Source organism: Anolis carolinensis, chromosome 3 (assembly GCF_035594765.1).
Source record: "Anolis carolinensis isolate JA03-04 chromosome 3, rAnoCar3.1.pri, whole genome shotgun sequence".
Classification (NCBI taxonomy): Eukaryota; Metazoa; Chordata; class Lepidosauria; order Squamata; family Dactyloidae; genus Anolis; species Anolis carolinensis.
Window position 1 is genome coordinate 238,307,835 of NC_085843.1, and position 13,700 is coordinate 238,321,534.

Consider the following 13,700-nt stretch of genomic DNA (forward strand, 5'->3'; position numbering starts at 1 on the left):
GCCCTCCTTATTCAGAGCAATGATCCTGGCAGGGATCAGGATCACATTTCATGTAAGAGAACAGAGAAAACAGCACTGATTTGTTCCCTTCAAGTAATTTTCCTAGTTTAGGAAAAATCTTTAGGTAAAAATCTGAAAGAGGGAAAAAGACCATTGCCTGGAAAAGTTATGGAGCACAGCTAATTCAGAATGCAATCAATTAAATGTCTTAAAAATTTAACTATACTGAACATTTGGTAATGTTCAAGTAGACTCTAAAAATGCTCTATTAACTTATCTCTGAGAAATTAATTAAAAATTAGAACTAGCAAGTCTCAATAGTTTTATGGAAGGCGGTTGATACCATTTCTATCATAGACTGAATTCAAAAAAGGAATCAGTTTTGGAACACTTATTTCTAGTAAAAATCTGTGTGCATACTAATTTGCAACTAAGAACATTTATACCACATAAATATAATCCAAAACTTTTGACCATGTAGTTTATAGGCATTACAACTTTATAGTTGTTTTAATTTCTTTTTCTACTCATACAAGGTTATTAAATAAGATCACTTTATTGAAAATTAAGTACCTACATCTTTGCAGAAACAATCACTGATGTTTGCTGGCTAGGGCAGGTTTTTGTTTGAGATAATTTCTTAATTAATTAATTTCAAACACGCATATCATAACAACTGTAATTCAATCTCCCCACAGCAAGATAGAGAAAGTCTTAACATAAGTTAGCAAAGCTCTTCCAATGTCTGCAGTATGTCAATGTCTCACCTCTAGTACTTAATCTCAAAAATCAGATTTCCTACTACCACTTATTTTTCAAAAATTAGACTAATTTTTCAACCTGCTGGCCTCATATGGCTGTGACAGTAAAGCACAGTATTACAAAAATGATTCTATACAAGCCTAGAGCATATAAGGTCCGGCCTTGACTACAAGAAGAGGCTAAGAAACATTCATTCCCATCTTAGGTTAACCTCAATTTGCCCCACATATTATGTACTATTAGAATGCTAGCTGGTACATCATACACACATTATATAAAAGCAATTTTAAAGGAATTGCATGGCTGTAAATAGGCTTCCAGTCTGAATTCAAGGCCTTAGAAATGACATTTAAACCCCTAAATGGCTTGCTGTTGTTTATTCGTTCAGTCACTTCTGACTCTTTGTGACCTCATGGACCAGCCCACATCAGAGCTCCCTGTCGGCTGTCAAGACCCCCAGCTCCTCCAAGGACAGGCCAGTCATTTCAAGGATACCATCCATCCATCTTGCCCTTGGTCGGCCCCTCTTCCTTATTCCTTCCATTTTCCCCAGCATCAATATCTTCTCCAAGCTTTCCTGTCTCCTCATTATGTGGCCAAAGTACTTCACCTTTGCCTGTAATATCCTTCTCTCCAGTGAGCAGTCGGGCTTTATTTCTTGGAATATGGACTGTTTTGATCTTCTTGCAGTCCAAGGCATTTTCCTCCAATCTCCAGAAATTTCCTCCAAGCCTCGAACACTGGCTTGGGACCTCAATATTTGAAGGAGCGCTCACCCAAAGTTTATGATCTACAAGAGAACCCTCCTCTATGTCCCCATCATTCAAGGCAATGGACGGTCTTCTCTACTGTGACACCCTCTACTGTGACACCCATAAATTTCCCCTTGGATGCATTAGTGTTGCTACCATTTCAATACTGAGAATTGAATCCTCACTAACGCTTTGGGATTTACCTGGTTTTACTATACTTAAAATGGTGCTAAAATTAATGTTTAAAATTTATTTTTAAATCAAGCTTAGCTTTTTGGATTTGTTTTGGATCATGAGAGGAATATTTTCAAGCCATGGATGTTTGAATCCATGGATATAGAGAGCTGCTGTACTCATACGAGTTTAAAAGGGAAAGAAAATTCTATCTGGCTTTAAACGCAAAACAGTAGGCATTATTTAGGAAATATTTCAGAGACATTCAAGCTATCAGAAGGAGATAGTTACGTATTAAAAATGCTGTTATCTAACATTACATATTACTGAAAGATAGAATGTAAATTCCATGTCCCAGTACTTCCTCAGAAAAGAACAAGTGATGTGCAGTTAGACATATTCATTGCAAAAAGGAAACTATGAAAAATATTCACACAGCGAACCCAATAACACCATTGGAAAATATTTATATTACTTACATGACACCCTGCAGGACTTTCTGAGGATCAGGATCAAATAATCTGTCAACATAATGGCGACTACTAGCTGTGACTTCCTGTAAAGAAAGACATCACAATCTGTTAATCTAATCCTACAAAAATTAAATACTCAAGAATATAAAAATTCAGAATAAACCCACAAAGTTTCTGCAAATGTTGGCCTGGAGAAGAAAAGGTTAGACATGATAACCATTGATAAATTTTCAAAAGATGTCATATAAAGGAAGGAACAAGCTTGGTTTTTAGTTTGTTTGTTCTACTGCTCCAGTTGCTCCAGATACTAAGGTTACATCTACACTGTAGAATTAATGCAGTTTAACAGCACTGTAACTGCCATGGGTCAATGCTATAGAATCCTGGGAGTTGTAGTTTTACAAGGTCATTAACTTTCTCTACCAAAGAATTCCTAGGATTCCAAAGCATTGAGAAATGGCTAACTGTTGTCAAACTACTTTATTTCTACAGTCCAGATGCAGCCTAGGGCACAGAGCAATGGATTCAAACTACAGGAAAAGTTTTCACTTGACATTGAGATCTCTTTGATAGAGGATTGGAGAAGCATGCTCTAATATAATCTATGTAATTTTTGGGGGACATGGGTCTAAATCAAGTGTTCTCATCTTCATTTCTTTTTTTGTGGAAATATTAAGATTTGATTTATGATTCCATATTCTAACTGAACAAAGGCATCTTCTGTATGGAAAAATAAATGCAGGCAGTCCCCAAGTTACAAACAAGATAGGTTCTGTAGGTTTGTTCTTAAGCTGAATTTGTATGCAAGACAAACAGGTATATTTTAAAATTGTAATTCCAATCAAAAACATATATATTTTTAGCTTTGGATAGAATAGGGAAGGGTTAACACCCCTGCAGTGTTAGATTCGCTGTTCCTCTGTTCAGCAGATTCCACCCCACTTTCTGTCCCTGTAATCACTGGATTTTGACAAAATTGCCTTGTTGTGGAAACAAGGATTAGTAATAAAGCTCCAGTAGATACACCTTTTCCCCATGATAACTCTTTCAGGAGTGAATTTTCCTTCTGGGGGGATAAATTTCTCCCACTTTCTGTTTTCTCACCTCCGTTCTAAACTATGAGTTGTTTGTAAGTCAGATGACTGTAACTCAGGGACTGACTGAACACAGAACTTACCAATTTTCAGGAATCCCACATACACAGCCTATTCTATTCAGTGTAGTCTCCCAACTTTTTATGTAGCATTTCAGGGAGTTGAAGAAACTACTTTAGTCCTCTCTCCACATTTGCAAGTTTCATGTTCTTGTATTTGATTATTTGTGGATTATGTACCCTGTCTCAGCTACTGCGCTCCACCATCTTTACCACTTCTATAAACTAGTATCTCTGTGAGAAAAACTGGTGGAGTGACTGGGCTGTGCATACATTCCTCTCTAATGCACTTAAGTGGGGAAAATGGGATGGGATGAGGATACGGTGTAAAGGGAGAATGCTTGCAAATGATCAATCCAACCCGCTGCCGTGCAGGAAATGGGTAAGCCCACCAGCTTCAGCTTTTATTTTAGGGAACACAAGAACCACAGCAGGGTCTTGAAAGCCCTTGTGATCATTCATTCCAAAGGCAGAAGCAGGTGGCTGGTGATAAACATCAGCATATCACTTTTTTGGGAGGGGCTACAAATACTGATTTTTCTATTTTTTTCTGCAGTCCTGCAGCCCTATATGTCAAGGGGTGATTAGTATGAGGACAAATAGATGAAGAAATCTGCTTGCACAATGCCTGATATATATGCCAAGATCTGAATCCAGTGCATAAAAGGTAAAATTACATTAAATTTAAGATACTGCTGCATCCAGAACTACGAAATCTGTTCCATGTTCGCTCCGGCAGTAACCTATGCAACATATCCTAGAGCACACCCCAGAACAGTATGACTGAGTAAACATGTGTAACATTGCACTATTAGGCAGATAAGATCACTTCCTCTCAGACTGTTTGCTTTCAAGGAATTTAGTGTATGCTGGAAGATTCTGAGTAATTTCCAGAATGCAAATTATATTTACATGGGACACTGGCTTATTACACTGGACACTTCAGCTGCACCATATGAATAGAAAGCAACATCCTTCTCAGAACTAGATATTGAAGGGATTAATAGCACTGGTTCACAAGTTGTTTGTCAATAAGCCTATATCCTCTAATCAATGACCCTCATAAATGTCTGTGTGTTTTCCTAGAACAAAATAAAAGAACATACCATACCTCAGGTTCATTCAAGACAAACTCACAGTTCAATATGAATGACAAAAATTATTTTCTCAAAAACTAGAACTCTTTGCCAGGGAATTAATGACGTAAGATAAGGCAGCTTTTTTCCTTTCTAGTAAAGTGACAAACACATGCCTTTTCAAGACTGATGGTCAACAGAGCTAGCATTTGCGATCATCTGATATTTCTACAGATCTCATGTAGTATTCTCCAATCATGTTGCTTACATGAACCCATTCCCTCCTAAAAATGCTCCCTTCTTGAATAGTAGGTAATGTACTGTTTATAATTCAAACCAAACTTTTCTTTATCTGCAACTAACATCTACCTGTAAGAATAATTATATGAAACCACTAGCTGTGCCCAGCCACACATTGCTGTGACAAAGTGGTGGTGGTATTGGTTAAAAATTGTTGTGTAATTTTTATTTTACGTTATTTGCAATTTTTTATTAATTTTATTGTAAGTTATATTTTTATTTATTATATTTTATTATTTTCTTTTATTATTTTTAGTTATTTTCTGTTATTATAGTATTTTATTGTATTAATTTTTTAGTGTTTTTTATTAAAAAAATTTGGGTTGCTAGGAGACCAAGTTGGAGGAGCTTAGCCTTCTAACTGGCAGCAATTGGATAAAAGCAATTATTCCTCTCTCTCTCATTAGGACTTTATTTTTCTTTTCTTTTTGTTGTATCAACCTAGAGACGTGGATGATGGGTTGTGTTGTCAAATTTCGAGGTTGGGGGGCCTGTAGTTTTGTTGTTTTGTGGGTCGCCGTGATGCCATCACTCTTTTATATATATAGATGTTTGCTAGCGTTTAGGAACTTGTTAGGGCTTTCATCCAATTGTTCAAGATAGCCCAATCAAAATGATAATTTCAATATCCTTGAGCAAAGAAGCAAGAAACAAGTGGCAAGATTGCTACATCTGACAGAAAAGCTAATAGGTAAGGCAGAAAGTGGCAAGAGAAATTGTTTGAAGCAACAAGATGTGTAATATCTTGAGAGACAAATTGATTCATTATGATTTACACCATGGAGACTATACTAACAAGTATTTTCTTGCAGGATGAAATAAATGTGGGAAGCTCTTTAAGATGCCCAGTGAGTAAGTAAAAGGGCAGGTCCTAAAGGATATAGATTTATCCAAAGCTAGGAAGATATTATCCTTTTGCAACACAAAGAGACATCAAATCCCTGTTGATTGTTATTTTAAATATATATTTCTTAAGTGATTAAATCTGTGGCAAATGAAATTGCCAAGTTAGCAGTGAATACAAAAACATTAGAGATTCTCATGTCCTATGAGCCTAGGTGAACACCAACTGAACAAGGGAAATCAAATGTCGCCCTCATAGACACAAGGAGTTGATCAGCTAAGGATAAAAATGTCCTGCAATGAAATCCTATAATACTTTCCTGGGAATAAACACTACTGAAATTAATGGACCTACTTGTGTATAAGCATGCATGGATAGAATCAAAAACTTGGAAGGAGATCTACAGGCCATGCCGTCCAAGACAGGATTGCACTATTAGGATTATTATTTATATGGCACTGTGAACATTCATGTCACTGTACAAAACAAATAAGTCCTAAAGGCATACAACCTAATATACGTATATATGACAGAGAGAGAGAGAGAGAGAGAGAGAGAGAGAGAGAGAGAGAGAGAGAGAGAGAGAGAGAGAGAAGAGAGAGAGAGAGATCATACTGGAAAGCATAGCATTATCTTGCTAAAGCTAGAAGAGAGAATTGCAGCAGCAGAGCTTGTACTTGTTTCCTGCCCAACTGTCAAAAACAAAGGAGTGCTGCCCTCTTTGGTATCTAGTCACTTCCACTGTATTGCAGATAATTTTTAAAGATTTTTAAGGTATTAAACATAAAAAGGTGTGCATTAAACTATGCCTCAGTTTATATTTAACCCCATGAAGAAAATGAAGACGTTACAAAAATTGCTTTCTGTACATTTTGTACAGAAAGAAATAAAAAGTAAAATGCTGCCTAAAAACAAACACAGCTAGACAGTATGCTGAAAAATTATCTTCATCAAGAAAAGGGTCAACAAAATGAAGGATTACTGCCACCATCCAAACTGCAGGAAAGGATCTAAACATTAAAAAGTTGTTCGGCAGTGGAATATGCTGCCTGAGAGTGTGGTGGAGTCTCCTTTTTTGGAGGTTTTTAGGCAGAAATAGTCATCTTTCAGAGGTGCTTTGGTTGTGTGTTCCTTCATGGCAGGGAGTTAATACGAATGTCCCTTGTGGTCTTTTCCATCTCTATGATTCTCTCTGATTCTAAGCTGGAGCTTTCCAAACTGTGTATTAGTTGCAGTGTGTAGATGTGTTGCACAGAAGTAATGAAAAACCCAAAGTCTAGGTGAAATAAGCAATAAATCAATTTTAAAAAAATATATAAATGAAAGGTTTTCATGACATTCATTGTGTCTGTATACATTTCATCATTATAATTTATGTAGTGGCCACATCTCTTATAAGGGTTGGTTTAACCTCTGGTTTGCTAGTAAAACTTAATAACTGTATCACAAAATGATGCATGTCTTAAAAATGTGTCACCAACATTAAATATTTAGAAAGCTCTGTTTTAAACTATTCCCAAGTACCACACATAATTTATTTCCATTCAGAAAGTTACAAAGTTTGTGTTTCTGTTTTGTAGAGAGAAAAAACAAATTGAGCTATCCTAAAATCTATATACAGTAGAGTCTCACTTATCCAAGCCTTGCTTATCCAAGCCTCTGGATAATCCAAGCCATTTTTGTAGTCAATGTTTTCAATATATCGTGATATTTTGGTGCTAAATTCATAAATACAGTAATTACTACATAACATGACTGTGTATTGAACTACTTTTTCTGTCAAATTTGTTGTCTAACATGATGTTTTGGTGCTTCATTTGTAAAATCATAACCTAATTTGATGTTTAATAGGCTTTTCCTTAATCTCTCCTTATTATCCAACATATTCGCTTATCCAAGCTTCTGCTGGCCCATTTAGCTTGGATAAGTGAGACTCTACTGTATATAAAAGGGTGATGGAATTGCGGCACCGAGCAAAACAACAAAAGTAAAGGCCCCCCAACCTCGAAATTTGACAACACAACCCATCATCCACGCCTCTAGGTTGATACAACAAAAAATCCCATCAAGAACCTCCATGGGGCCTTAAAAACCCAGCCGTCAGCCTGGCTGGAAGGCCCCATGGTGGTTGGAGGAGGGGCCTCCATGCGGCGGGGCCTGTGACGCCCGCTGAAGAGGAGGGCCGCGAGGCCCCAAGGTTTTTTTTTTTTCTGCATTCAGACCTGCAGAGCCAAAGGTGTGGGGGGGGCCTTCCAGAAAGACTGGCCCGCCGTCCCCCCCCCCCGCGGCCTCCTTCATGCCTCACAGGTCGGAGGGAAGCCCCCCCCCCTGAAAAAAAGCCGCCTCAGCCTCCCGCCAGCCGGAGGGAGGCCACGAGGCCCCAAAGGTTTTTTTTTTTGGACCTTCAGCCCTGCAAAGCTAAAGGTCGGGGGGCCCCCCCTCCCCCCGCGAAGACCCACCGCGGCCTCCTGCTAGCCGGACGCAGGCTGCCAGGCCCCAAGGTTTGGGTTTTGGGGTTTTTTTGTTTGTTTGTTTGAGATGGACGCCTGCAAAGGCGGAGGCAGGGGTGGCTGCAAGGCCGGGAAGAGCCCCCCCCCCCCCGTGTCCTGAAGGCCCTAAACAGCCGGCGACGGCCCAGGCCTGCCACATGGGCCGGGCCTGGAGAGGCAAACAGCGGCCTAAGGCCGTGAAGGCCTAGGCAGGGCCACCGGGGAGCAGGGCCTTGGCTCCTTGCACCACCCTCCCTTCCCTTTTCCCCTCTTCAGAGGAGGGCCCTGCCTTCCCAGCCTCAGCTGCCTGGACCTCTCTCTCTCCCCCAGGGATTACCTGCCTGTACTCTCAGGCAACAAATATAACACCTAACATTACTGTGGTGTAATAATACAGAACAATATAATCTCTAAAATCAGGACATTAAATAAAGAACAACATTCTGAAAATGGGAATACCAGACAGGAAACAACTAGGGCCAGCTAACACCTCCCAACAAAGGATTCCCCCAGTCAGGAAGCAACCAGGCTTCCAAACAACAAGGCTATTCAGTGCTGTTCAACCTAACCAAGCAAGATTTCCCCTTCATAGTACACCCTCAGCGTTTCAAGCCATGAGGCTACTCTGTCTCAATCAGCCTGCCCAAGAAAGGATGCCCCTATGTAGAAACCAGTCAGTCTTTGAAACAGCGAGGCTATTCAGTGCAATTCAAATTGGCTAAAAAACCATTTTCCTACAACGCAAGTACCCAGCCTTCCAAGCAGAAAACCTATTCCATTGTATTCCAGCTCACCAAATAAGGATTCACGTAAGCAGAAAACACCCAGACTTTAAGGCTGCAAAGCTATTCACTGCTATTCCACCTGCTCAACAAATGATTTCCCTTCAGCCACAGCAACCCATGGCCGGGCACAGCTAGTGCATATACAAAGATAGATAGTTTGCTGAAAAATGAAAAAAATCCACCAGGTCAATGAGATGACAGCTGAAAAAAGGTTAAACACAGAAACACACACACTGATCGCTCCAAAGAGCTGTGGGAAATAGGGGGCTATGTGCATGATAGACATGCAATGGAAGGGTACTTTCTGACAGTACCAGTAACTGCTTTGCAGCCGTAGAATATGCTGCCACAGAGTGCGGCAGAGTCTCCTCTATTGGGAAGTTTTATGCAGAGGCTGGATGGTCATCTGTCAGGAGTGCTTTGATTGTGTGTTCCTGCATGGCAAAATGGGGTTGGACTGAGTGGCCCTTGAGGTCTCTTCCAACTCTATAATACTATTTCCTGTGATGATAGCTGAATACAAGTTACAAACAGAAGCACACAAACATTTCCACAGAATTCACTCAAAACGGAAGGAGCTGTGAGGGAGAGAGAGCATGCATGGTTTCATATAATTATTCTTACAGATATATGATGGTTTCAGGAAAAAGACAGCTTTAGTTTGAATTTTAAAAGTACATTACAGTATAAATGTTCACATTACAAAGTTTCCTTTTTCTTTTTACAAAGAAATAAAAATAACCTGTCCAAAACACATACAAAGCTAGATAATGCACTGAAAAACAACAACAACAAAATCTTCTCCCACCAAGAAGTTGGGTCAGTAAGAGTAGAGCTGCTGCCACAATTCCCTATGACAGCTGAACATGGAGATACATAGAAACATATCCACATATCCACATAAATCACACAAAAAGTGGTCAGGAGTTTTTGGGAGTGTGGAGGCATGCATAGGTTCATATAACTATTCCTACAGATGATGATGATTAGTTGCCCACCTCTCACAGCTCAAGGTAGGGTAAAATAGTTAAAATGCATATATAACTATATAGACAAATACAGGATGTCCCAAAAGTCCCCATACATAAAAAATATTAATAAATTCATATTTTTCCTATTTATATTTATTTTTAAAAATTAAGAGTAATTTATAAATTTGGTAACAAGCATTTTATAAATAAAGCTACATTTCACTACAATTTCCCATTTCCCCTAGGTATGGTGACTGTTGAGACACCCTGGATATAGACACATAAATATATACATAAAATACACAAACATATAAATACAAAAGTAATACATAGATTAAATATACAGATAATAGATAAACATACATAGATAATATACAGATAAATCTACAGAAAAATATCTAGATAAAATATATAAATACATAAATATATAGATGAAATATATAGATGAAAATACATAGTCACACATCCCTAGATAATATATAGATAAATCTATAGAACAAAAGTACATTAATACTGAGATAAATATATAAATAGATAAAACGCATGCACTTTCATCCCATGCCCTTGTTCCTTAGCTACAATTTGCACTAATCCATTCCCTTGTTCTTGTTTACAGTTTGGCCATGTTTCATGGCATTTGTCACCATAGGTTATTGGGCATTGGTCTGAGTTTAAATTCTTGTTTTATATGCTATTGGTTTTACTTTCTGTATTGTACTGTGTGTTTATTTTATGCGTTTTATGGGCACCCCACCCTCTCTAAGTTTTATATGTCCACTATATTCCTGGTTCTGGTTACTGAGATTGTCTTGGATTTATTTTAATGATGTTTCTATATTTTACTGTTTTTATTATTTAGTTAGATTGTCATGAGTTTATTGCATTTTAAATGTACTTTTATTTGGTTAACTTTTTATCATTGGGCTTGGTCCCACTTGTAAGCTGCCACGAGTTCCTTTGGGGACATGGTGGCAGGATATAAAATAAAGTTATTATAAAAGTATTGTGTCAAATGTACACCACCCCAGGTCCCTTTGGGGAGATAGATGGTACAAAAATAAAGTTGTTGTTGTTATTATTATTATTAAACACATAAATATAGATAATATATAGATTAAATCTATAGATGAAAATACATATATATGTATGCACATGTAAATATATAAGTACATCTATAGAATAAAATACATATAAATATATGGATAAACTACATAAAGAAATAATATATAGATGAAATATATTGATGAAAATATATTGATGATATATACATGCATAGATATATATACACAAATATATAAATAAATCTATAGAATACACAAAATACATAGATATTGGATTAAATAGATGAAAATATATAGATCTATGTTTACACACACAAATATATAAATGAATCTACAGAACATAAATAGATAAATAGATAAAATACATTAAGAAATAGATATATAATAGATTAAAATGGAATGAAAATATATAGATATATAATATTCACACACATAGAACAAAAATGCATAAATAAAATACATAAAAATTACATATAGTAGAGTCTTGCTTATCCAACCTTCGCTCATTCAACGTTCTGTATTATCCAACACAGTCTGCCTCCCACCCAGATCCACAGATGTAGTTATTCTTTTGTAGTCAATGTTTTCAATACATTGCAATGTTTTGGTGCTAAATTTGTAAATGCAGTAATTACTACATGTCAATTTGTTGTAAAACATGATATTTTGATGCTTAATTTGTAAAATGATAACATAATTTGATGTTTAATAGGCTTTTCCTTAATTCCTCCTTATTATCCAACATTTTCACTTATCCAATGTTCTGCCGCCCGTTTATGTTGGATACGCAAGACTGTACTGTATATAATAGATAAAAAGATATAGACATATATTATCACACACATAAGTAAATCTATAGAATAAAAATACATAGTTAAAATACATAAATACATATATAATAGATTAAATAGATAAAACATATAGATATGTTCTCACACAGATAAATAAATAGAACAAAAATAAACAGATAAAATACATAAAAATACAAATATAATAGATTAAAACATATAGATACATATTCCTGCACACAGAGGTAAATCTATTGAACAAAAATGCATAGATAGGTAAAATACATAAAGAAATAGATATATAATATATTAAATTGATGAAAACATATATATTCCCACACACATAGGTAAATCTATAGAACAAAAATACACAGATAAAATACATAAAGAAATACATATATCATAGATTAAATAGATAAAAACATATAGATATATATTCTCACACATAAGTAAATCTACAGAACAAAAATAGATAAATAGATTAACTACATAAAGATATACATACATGATAGATTAATTAGATGAAAATATACATATATATTCACACACATAGAACAAAAATACATATTCATAGATAAACTACATAAAGAAATACAGTAGAGTCTCACTTATCCAAGCCTCGCTTATCCAAGCCTCTGGATAATCTAAGCCATTTTTGTAGTCAATGTTTTCAATATATCATGATATTTTCCTGCTAAATTCATACAGTAATTACAACATAGCATTACTGCGTATTGAACTACTTTTTCTGTCAAATTTGTTGTATAACATGAAGTTTTGGTGCTTAATTTGTAAAAATCATAATCTAATTTGATGTTTAATAGACTTTTCCTTAATCCCTCCTTATTATCCAAGATATTTGCTTATCCAAGCTTCTGCTGGCTCGTTTAGCTTGGATAAGTGAGACTCTACTGTACATATATAATAAACAGATGAAAACATATAGATATATATTCTCACATAGAGATAAATACATAAAACAAAAATACAGATAGGTAACATACATAAAGAAATACAAATAGATTAAACTCATGAAAATATATAGACATATATTCTCACACACAGAGGTAAATCTATAGAACAAAAATACATAAATAGATGAAATACATAAATAAAGATATGGAATAGATTAAATAGATGAAAATATAGGGGATAGTCTATTTAAATATAGTATATCAGAGTGCCCCTGCCAGTGCCTACTACCGAAGGAGGGAGCCTTTCTGGGAAGGAATGACAGGCGCGGGGAGAACAGAGGGAGAGGGAGACGGGCCAGGAGCAGGTCTGCCTCCTCCTGAGGCGCTCTGGGCCACAACCGAGGCCGCCTGAGGCGCCTTGCCGGCCCTGCTTCCCTCCCTCCGGGGACTCACCGACAGGACGCTCATGCGGAGCGGCGCCTCCAGCACACACGCCATCTTGGCGCGCCCCACTCGCGGCCCGGCCGGCGCTCAACCCCGCGCGAGGGGACCCGGGGTCACGGCTGGCGCCGCGCGCGACCACATCGCCGGCAAGAGGAGGGAGGAAGAGGAGGGAAAGGGAGGGAAGGGACACGCGCCCCCGTCTCGAATCAGCGAACGAGGGAAAACAGCTTCGCCGCTCGCGAGGCAGTGCGCACGCGCCCCCAGCCGCTATTGGAGGGGAAGGCGGGATGATTGCCGGAAGTGGCATGAGAGTGACGCGACTGCTCTACTTTTAGATCGCGGGGCGTTGCGCCCAACGGTGTTGTAGTTGACGTCCCGCCTCAGGCGCATGCGCAGACGCGGAGGCACCTGTCCAAAGCCGCCCTTGGTAGTGAAGGAGGGGAGTGAAGGGAGGCCAGGGCGTATGTGTGGTCCTCTTGCGCCATCTAATGGCGAGCTGGGAAGCGACACTGGAAAAGTCTACAGTACAGTAGAGTCTCACTTATCCAACGTAAACGGGCCAGCCGAATGTTGGATAAGCGAATATGTTGGATAATTAGGAGGGATTAAGGAAAAGCCTATTAGGTTATGATTTTACAAATTAAGCACCCAAACATCATGTTATACAACAAATTTGATAGAAAAAGTAGTTCAATACGCAGTAATGCTATGTAG

The 13,700-nt window shown here is 37.7% G+C and overlaps 1 protein-coding gene across 3 annotated transcripts in view; it reads right to left on the reverse strand.

Annotated features, from left to right (window-relative positions):
• armc8 (armadillo repeat containing 8) overlaps positions 1-13,300 on the reverse strand; it is a 68,915-nt gene extending 55,615 nt beyond the window's left edge. Inside the window, exons 1-2 of one of the 3 annotated variants that reach the window (XM_008106425.3) lie at positions 12,996-13,300; positions 2,168-2,244 (exon numbers count right to left, since the gene is read on the reverse strand). In XM_008106425.3, the coding sequence (XP_008104632.1) occupies positions 2,168-2,244; positions 12,996-13,040 (122 nt within the window). In that variant the 5' untranslated portion in view covers positions 13,041-13,300. Of the gene's footprint in view, positions 1-2,167; positions 2,245-12,995 lie in introns of those variants that run through there. The other 2 variants (XM_008106424.3, XM_062976458.1) reach the window with 2 other exon arrangements.
• Positions 13,301-13,700: the final 400 nt, after the last annotated feature.